Source organism: Zootermopsis nevadensis, unplaced genomic scaffold (assembly GCF_977971745.1).
Source record: "Zootermopsis nevadensis isolate Lab colony 2312 unplaced genomic scaffold, Znev_1.0 Znev_ptg000020l, whole genome shotgun sequence".
NCBI lineage: Eukaryota > Metazoa > Arthropoda > Insecta > Blattodea > Termopsidae > Zootermopsis > Zootermopsis nevadensis.
In genome coordinates this window covers 12,308,588-12,317,106 of record NW_028259152.1, presented here as the reverse complement: position 1 = coordinate 12,317,106, position 8,519 = coordinate 12,308,588, and the positions used below count along the sequence as shown (strand labels likewise).

The following is an 8,519-nucleotide window of genomic DNA, read 5'->3' as shown; positions in this document are numbered from 1 at the left end:
GTAGCAAAGTATGTCGCATACTGTGGATTTGTCTATCATTTGACTTCAGCAATATTGGTTTAGATTTCAATTGTCGATTGTATTCTTTTTGTGTTTTGCGATACATAATTATTTCACATGCAATTTGATGGAACTTCATGTGAGTTATACTATCCTCAGGATCAAAAAATTCACCAAGTTTTAAATTCTACACGTTTCAAATAGTAGAATAGAATAGAATTTATTTACATTCCATACATCCTTCATAGGCCCAAGTCAAGGATGTACACCTTGTCATATCACACAAATACAATACTAGTTTTTAATACAAATATAAATTACATAGTTATGACAGTTATTTGCAGTCAATTACAGTATTACCGCAAAAAATAATTACACAAGAAAGCATACCCACAGTTGTTTGCATGTATTTGTAGTAGCTGAGAATTTTTGATTGAACCAAATTTTATGGAGGGAAAGGAGGTATACTTTTAGTGCAGGCTTAAACTTCTTTATATCGTGATTGAGACGCTTTATAGTGGGGAAGATTGTTGAATATCTTAATTCTGATGTATTTAACCCCTTTTTTATATTTACTGAGTTTAGAATTGGCATGTGAAGGTTATATCATATTCTGTACTTATGTTGTGGTTATCTGAGTTTGTTTGAATTTTTTCTATGTTTCCCACAACAAATGATAACAAGAGCAAGAATTCACTTCCTTGTAGAAGAATATTAAATTTCTTGAACAGTTCCCAATATTTGTCTCTCCATTTAGTAGTGCCTGTCATTATTGTAGTGATTTTATTTTGTGTGTAAATTACGTTTTTACTGTCTGTTTAGTTTTCCCAGAATTCCATATGGCATGATCAAATGGAGGTAATCAAAGTAGACTAATTTAGAAGTCTGTTTTTATGAGTGATGTGACAGTTCTCATAGCAAAGCATTTTAGGTATAATGTATTGAATTTTGTAACTAGAAGTTTTGGTGGACAAACCAGAAGGAAAGAGACCACTAGGAATACCTAGATGTATGTGGGAGGATAATATTAAAATGGATATTTGAGAAATAGGATGGGGTGGTATGAACTGGATTCATCTAGCTCAGATTAGGGACCAGTCGCAAACTGTTGTGAACATGGTAATGAACCTTTGGGTTCTGTAAAATGTTAGGAATTTCTTGAGTGGGTGAGCGACTGTTGGCTTCTCAGAAAGAATTTATCTCCATGGAGCAATTAAGTAAGTAAGAAGTTCTGCATCATGATCAGATTCCTGGAACTGTCTGCAAAAATATTGTCAATGGCAGTACTGGAATAATTTTGAATTCTTGTGGGGAAATGAACTATTGACATCAAACAAAACTATGGCTCAGTTACATCTACATCACTAATAGTGATGATGTCACATTTCCAATGGAAGCACAAATTACAATTATCACATAATATGCCTTCATTGACTTTTCTCGGCAAGAGCCTCATTTGCCTGATAATTTGTTAGACATGTCCTTATCGCCATGACAAGACTTATTGAAACTGCAAAAGAAGAGGTACCGCATGAAGAGTGTTTAAAAACAAAATAACAACAAAACCATCCTTTTTGTTAAAGAAATATAAACACTGGCGCACAGTGTGTACATGCATATGCTATGCACAATGGAGCTTCTGAGATTTCTAATTATAAATCATGTCTACCTTTGTTAGGATATGAAATATTGCAGTGCTGGGTTTGATACTTATGACATAATAGTGGATGAGCAATTAAATATTAATCTTGTGTAACCAAGTTAGATTTGGTGTCAGTGGAGGAGGTGCAATGGGAGGAGATGTGCAAAATTTCACGTTTTTCTATGGATAGGACAATGACGATCAGTAGTTAGGGAGAGGGGTTTTTGTTTTATAGCAGAATTTCGTAGTGACAGATTGTCTTACATAATTGTAGAAGGACGTTGATGCAACATTATTGTCCTTAATGTTCATGCCCCAACTGAGAACAAAAGCCATAATATGAAGGATAGCTTTTATGAAGAATTAGAATCAGTATTTGATACATTTGGCAAGTATCACATGAAAATTCTGTTGGGAGATTTCAATGCAAAAATTGGGAGGGAGGATATCTTCAAACCCACAATAGGCAGCAAGAGTCTGCATGCACTTAGTAATGATAATGGTAGAACAATAAACTTCCCTACATCAAAAGATTTAATTGTAAACAGTACAAAATTTCCACATCATATTCATAAATACACTCGGAATTCTCCAGGTGGTAGCATACACAATCAAGTAGATCATGTTTTAGTAGATAATAGAAGGCAGACAAATATAATTGATGTGAGGTCATTCAGAGGAGCAGATTGTGACACTGATCATTAGCTGGTGGTAGCAAAAGAGAGGGAGCGGCTTGCAGTAAGTAGACGAACTAAGCAAAATTTTGACACAGAAAGATTTGATTGGAAAAAATTAAGTGAGGGAGAGGCAAAGGAACAATGTCAAGTTGAAATTTCGAATAGGTTTCAAATTTTAGAGACAAATGAAGATAATGAAAGTGTGGACATCGTCAGGGATTGGGAGAATGTCAGAAACTGCATCAAAATTTCAGCGAAAGAGAAACTAGGATACTACAGGCAAAAGCAAAATAAACCGTGGTTTGATGAAGAATGTTCAAAATTAATAGATCAAAGGAATCAAACAAAATTTTAATAGTTGCAGGACCCAAACAAAACAAATGTGGATAATCTATGTAACATGAGACGTGAAGCTAGTAGAACCTTTAGGAATAAAAAAAGGGAATAATTGAAGGGCAAAATTACTGAACTTCAGACAAATAATAAGGAAAAAATATCATACACCTGTACAGAAGCATTAATAACTTTAAGAAAGGATATCAACCTCAGACTAATTTGGTAAAGGATGATAATGGGAATTTGCTTGCAGATCCAATAAAAATTGTGAATAGGTGGAAAAATATTATTAGCCAGCTCTTAAATGTTCATGAAACTGGTGATATTAGACAGATTAAAATACATACAGCTGAACTGTTGGTGCCAGAACCTAGCTTAGATAAAGTGGAACTAGCCATTGGGAAGTTGAAAAGTTATAAATCTTCAGGTATTGATCAGATTCCAGCAGAATTAATTAAAGTGGGTGGCAAAAGGTTGCATATGAGGATCCATAAGCTTATTCAGTTAATTTGGGATAAGGAAGAGATGCCACAAGATTAACCCCATATGCGAATGAAGTTATTGGGGATCATCAGTGTGGGTTCAGACGAAACAGATCAACGATTGATCAGATCTTTTGCAGTGGGACTTTACATCAATTGTTTATAGATTTAAAAAAGCAAGAAATGTTATACAATATTCTCATTGAATTTGGTATACCAAAGAAGCTAGTGAGTCTAATAAAAATGTGCTTAAATGAAATCTTTAGCAAAATTTGAGTAGGTAAATGTGTATCTGAGTCATTCTTCTTCAAGAACGGTCTAAAACAAGGAGATGCTTTGTCTCCCTTGCTCTTTAACTTTGCACTAGAATATGCCATCAGGAATGTTCAAGATAGGCAGGGGGGTTTGCAATTGAATGGGACACATCAGCTATTGCATATGCTGATGTATTAATTTATTGGGGGACGGTATAAATACAATAAAGAGGAATGCAGAAGTTTTACTAGAGGCTAGTAGACAGGTGGGGCTAGAAGTAAATTCAGAAATAAAACTGAGTACGTCATCAGCAGACATTCGGGCAGAATTATCTTAGGGTGGCTAATAAGTCCTTTGAAATGGTTACAAAGTTCAAATATTTGGGAACAACAATAACAAATCAAAATGATACTCATGAGGAAGTTAGGAGGAGACTAAATTCTGGAAATTCTTGCTACTTCTCAGTTCAAAATATTTTGTTTTCCCAAGTGATTTCTAAGAACCTGAAAATTAATGTATACAAAACAATAATCTTACTTGTTGTTTTGTATGGTTGCGAAACATGGTCACTCACTCAGAGGGAGGAACACAGATTGCAGGTGTTTGAGAACAGGGTGTTGAGGAGGATATTTGGGGCTAGGAGAGAAGACGATGGGACATGAAGGAAACTGCATAATGATGAGCTTAAAAATCTGTACTCCTCCCTCAGTATTGTCAGGGTGATTAAGTCGAGAAGAATGAGATGGGCTGGGCATGTAGCGCGCATGGTTGGGACAAGAGGTGTTCACCGGGTATTGGTTGGGAAGCCTGAGGAGAAGAGACCGCTGGGGAGACCTAGATGTAGATGGGAGGATAATGTCAGGTGGGATCTATGGGAGATGGAAGTTGAAGGAGACTGGATTTTGTTGGCCAGGGACAGGGTCTGGTAAGCCATCTAGTTAGTTAGTAATCTTAATGACATGACATGTGATTGTAAAAAAAATTACATTGACCTAAATTAATAAATCTAAAGAATTTAGAAGAAACATGTTGCTTGAATTTATTTGTTTATTTAATGATGCTTTTTCAGTAGCTCAAGCTGTATAGCATCGAATGCTGCTTGAAGTTGCCTCATTCATACAAGTGAAGTGACTTCACAGTAAACTGCTTCACAACATCCAATGCCACTGCAGTTCCAACTTGATATCTGCAGATGTTTAAACAAAAACTACATGCACACAGTATTTTTCTTTTGAGAATAAAAGTACTTCATTTTGAGAAATTCAAGGTCAAAGATCAGATTTGAAGACTTTAAAACATAACTGTGCTGACTATATTGTGTAATAGGTCATTAAAAAGGGTGTTTTATTAGGTTTGAAACGAACATAAAATGAGCTTTATATCTCAATTATGGCAGAAGTTATGGATCTTTTTTTCAGTAACTTGTGCCCATATTTTTTGATGCTTTGGATGTCTGCTTTCAAAATCTAGTAGCCATAAAGGAATTAAATTTTGCAGGAATACTTACCTCAATTGGACTTAGAATCTCACAAATAATTTTGTATCAGTATTTGTGATAAGATGTCCACTTTTGAACAGGATGCTACCATTATCTTTGTTTCACTTTATGTAGGAGTACCTTCTTATGTTTAATTCATTTTGCTGATTTCTGTGTTTGGGAGGATGTTATTGCTGGTTGGTCATGAAGTGGATTACTTTCCTTTGATGTTTTTTTTTTGTGGGGGGGGGATTTGTGTGTAACCTTCTCCATATCTGCTTTGAGAAATATTTAATTTTATTAACTATTTTGTCTGAAATGAACTTAATTTACACTAGATCAGTTCAATCAAGAAGTGCTGACCAACAAATTCAAATTTCTGACTTTGTCTGTACCTTCAGAAGGTGGTCAGGTCAAAGAGGGAGATGGAACCATATTCCATAAAAATAGTTGGTACTATCTGTAGGAAGTGTAAGAAGGAGCCTGTCAAAGGTGTTCTCATTTTAGGAGGCTGGCATAATATGTTGCATAAAGTAGCCGAAATATAAAACCAGCCACTCACCACCATCAAGTACCAAGGTTAATGTCCACTCTCACATATGTATTAATACTGTGGTCCTTAATTAAACCCAAGAACAACTTTACATTATTTATAGTTATCATGCTTGATCATCTTCATCTCTCACTTGATACTGTATAACCCTGTTATTACTGTTCCTATCTCTCTTGATGCCATAACAATATCTGCAGTTGAATCAGTGTAATTGAATAACTTATGACTCAATCAGTCTTCACCATCAAGGAATGTGAATAAGTATCTTGGATTTAAGTACAATGAGTATTCTCAATGCTACATACCATACATCACTGGAGGTAAACAAATGACAGTTATCCAAAATTTTGTGAATCCTTTGAAAGTTGAGATGATCACACATAAATGCCTTGAGGATGAATTCTTGCAAATTTTTTCCCCTGATAATAATGCTGCGTTATGTTATTGTTTTCTTTCCAGAGCACTGATGAATGCCATAAAGAAGTTAAACCTGTCGTGGTGTGAAAGTAAATGGTTGTTCAGAAAGCATAGTTTCAACAAAGCCACAAACAAGCAATGGGCATGCCTTCAAAACTCTGTACGGCTTTATGTAAGAAGAAAATATCCCATAAACCCAGAGGAAGCAGAGAAATTACCCGGTAATATTTGTGTGTTCAGAACAATCTAAGTAATATTTGAGAATCGTGGTTGTAATCTTTTTGCTTATATTACTTGATAAGCAGCAGTAGCACAACTTTCTCTAGCTCTTGATCCACAGAATTTACTGAAAAGGGGTCTCTGTAGATTTTCACTCTTTAATTTTGCTCCAGGTCTGCATTATGGCAGTTCACTTTTCTCTGACTCCCTAGCCAAAATATTGGCTGTGAACGCTCAAATGTTTCTTTGTAATTTGCAGTTTTATTTTCCACTTTCTTTACGTGTTATTTTGTAAATCTTTTAAAAGGAACCTACATCAGCTTCCCATGATGACTCAGTTGTTAGCCTGCTTGCCTATAGTGCTGGTGACCTGAGTTTGGTTTCCAAGTACTGGTAAAACCTCAATTTATGCGGCGTAAATTGAAACTCTTTTTATAATGTAAATCAATGGGAAGTCAATGACATGCATTCCCGGCACCCAAATATTGACGACTTAAGTTCTTCAAAAATTGACTTTGCCTTATCCATGATAGCAGTTTCAGTCAAGGGAATGTTTTTTTGATTCATGTCAGCCACCCACAGCAACAGTAATTTCTCCATTCTTTCTAAAAGTTTACTTCTGCTATAACTCACTTGCGTTGCACTTACTCTCGTAGCCTGTTGCATTGACTGTTTTATTTTATAGGAATATTTCATTATGGTAGACACAGTGGAAGGAGGCAACTTCATACTTTTGCACACATTACTACAGGTATCACCACCTTCTATTCTACGAATTAGGTCTATCATATCTTTTAACGCAATAGACCTACGCAACTTTTTAACAACACATTCACTTCTCTTACCAGACATGGTGGCTTTTCTACAATTTATAAATATAAAACAGTTGCTACTGCAGAATAGTGGTCGAACAACAACAACACAAACACGTTTAGCACACAGTTTTCAGCACATTCAATGTGTCAACAAGAAGCGAACTGAGCGCATTTTTCCTTACTCCCTTATGAGGCTGAACGCAATTGACTCACCGTGAAGAGTGACCAATGCTCACTTGACTGTTGCGCAATGTTGGCACATTTTTAGAGATTATCTCGCAACTACTTAGCAATAAGTGCAGAGGTGACTGTATTTATAATTTTTATTCAGAATCAGCGATGTAAGAATTATGATTTAGTATAAGAATCAATACAAGAAACACTGTAAAACGTTATAAATAATAGTAAAATATATTTTTTTCACTTTTTGACTTGCTGGTTTCAAAAGCGGCGTTATTCTGAACCGGCGCAAATTGAGGTTTACATGTATGTTCTTTCTATTTCACCGTATCTGTAATGGCTTTGGAGGCTGTAAAATGGCATATATTTCATTGAAGTCTTTGCATTTGTTATCTTTCTTCCTGTATTCACATTCAAGAATGAGAGATGCTCAGTTTACTGCCATTTTAGAGGTGCTTACTGCCTTCATTACCAAGTCTACTTATTGTCCTCATGATGGAGGCAGCAGGTTCTTCTGAAACATCAATGAACTTCTACCAGACTACATGAGCAACACCCTAGATAACAGCTATCTTCATACACAATGGCATGATTTCCTGAAATCTCAGCTAGAAAATTATTAAAAGGATTTTTATAAAATTTGAAATTGGGGATTTTTATGAAAAATTGTTAAGCTGTCAGTTTTGTTTAAAATTGAACATCAATAATTGACTTCATGATGACCTATGTGTGTTTTTGTTTGGCTGTGGAAGTCATGGTGGGAAATCCCTACCCAAGGAATTATAGTTTGGAGAATTCCAGTTGGGAATTTTGCTGAACATTCACAGAGACCAAATGTTGTTGAACTCCTGCATAGGGAATCACAAGGTAGTGAATTATCTGTGCATTTACAGAGGTATTATTCTAGTATACTCACCAAAATTGTTATGGTGTGGGCACATTTCTTAACTTGTTTTAAAACCAGCTGCTCACAAATGGCATGTTCAGATAATTTGAGTGTGATAGCTGCAATCATAAACAAAGCTGGGATTAGATTTTGTGCAAATAGTTTCAGTTTTTTACTCAAAGTTCATGGAATATGTTTTGTGAAATAAATGTACAAATTTGCAAAACACAGATTGTCCCACTGTTAGGTTTTCCAGAGATGTCTTTCATAGAAGGTAAACTTCTACCAGACTTCACAGTGTACATCCCAGACAACAGCCATCTTCATACACCGTGAGAACCTAAAATCCTAAATGTCCATTGACTAATCATGTTACATCGTCGAGTACCAATGCTAGTTTAGAATTCTAATTATTGCTAGCATGTATAATTATATGTAAAATGAAAGAACAGTGTATTTACATGGTATTAAAATTTAAGATCATAATTCCCCAGACTGTTCATTCACATATGGTAATGTACAGTAGAGCATATGAAATAATTTAAATTAATTTTAATTTTCGAGTATCTTGGATTTCTAA

The 8,519-nt window shown here is 35.2% G+C and overlaps 1 protein-coding gene across 4 annotated transcripts in view; it reads left to right on the top strand.

The window, feature by feature from the left end:
- Nucleotide 1: 1 nt before the first annotated feature.
- Nucleotides 2-8,519, top strand: part of LOC110840186 (RCC1-like G exchanging factor-like protein) — a 35,116-nt gene continuing 26,598 nt past the window's right edge. For 3 of the 4 annotated variants that reach the window (XM_087351783.1, XM_087351785.1, XM_022085032.2), the window contains exons 1-3: nucleotides 15-139; nucleotides 5,620-5,742; nucleotides 5,882-6,060. In XM_087351783.1, coding sequence (XP_087207909.1) covers nucleotides 5,717-5,742; nucleotides 5,882-6,060 — 205 coding nt within the window. In that variant the 5' untranslated portion in view covers nucleotides 15-139; nucleotides 5,620-5,716. Of the gene's footprint in view, nucleotides 140-5,619; nucleotides 5,743-5,881; nucleotides 6,061-8,519 lie in introns of all 4 variants that reach the window. The other variant, XM_087351784.1, reaches the window with a different exon arrangement.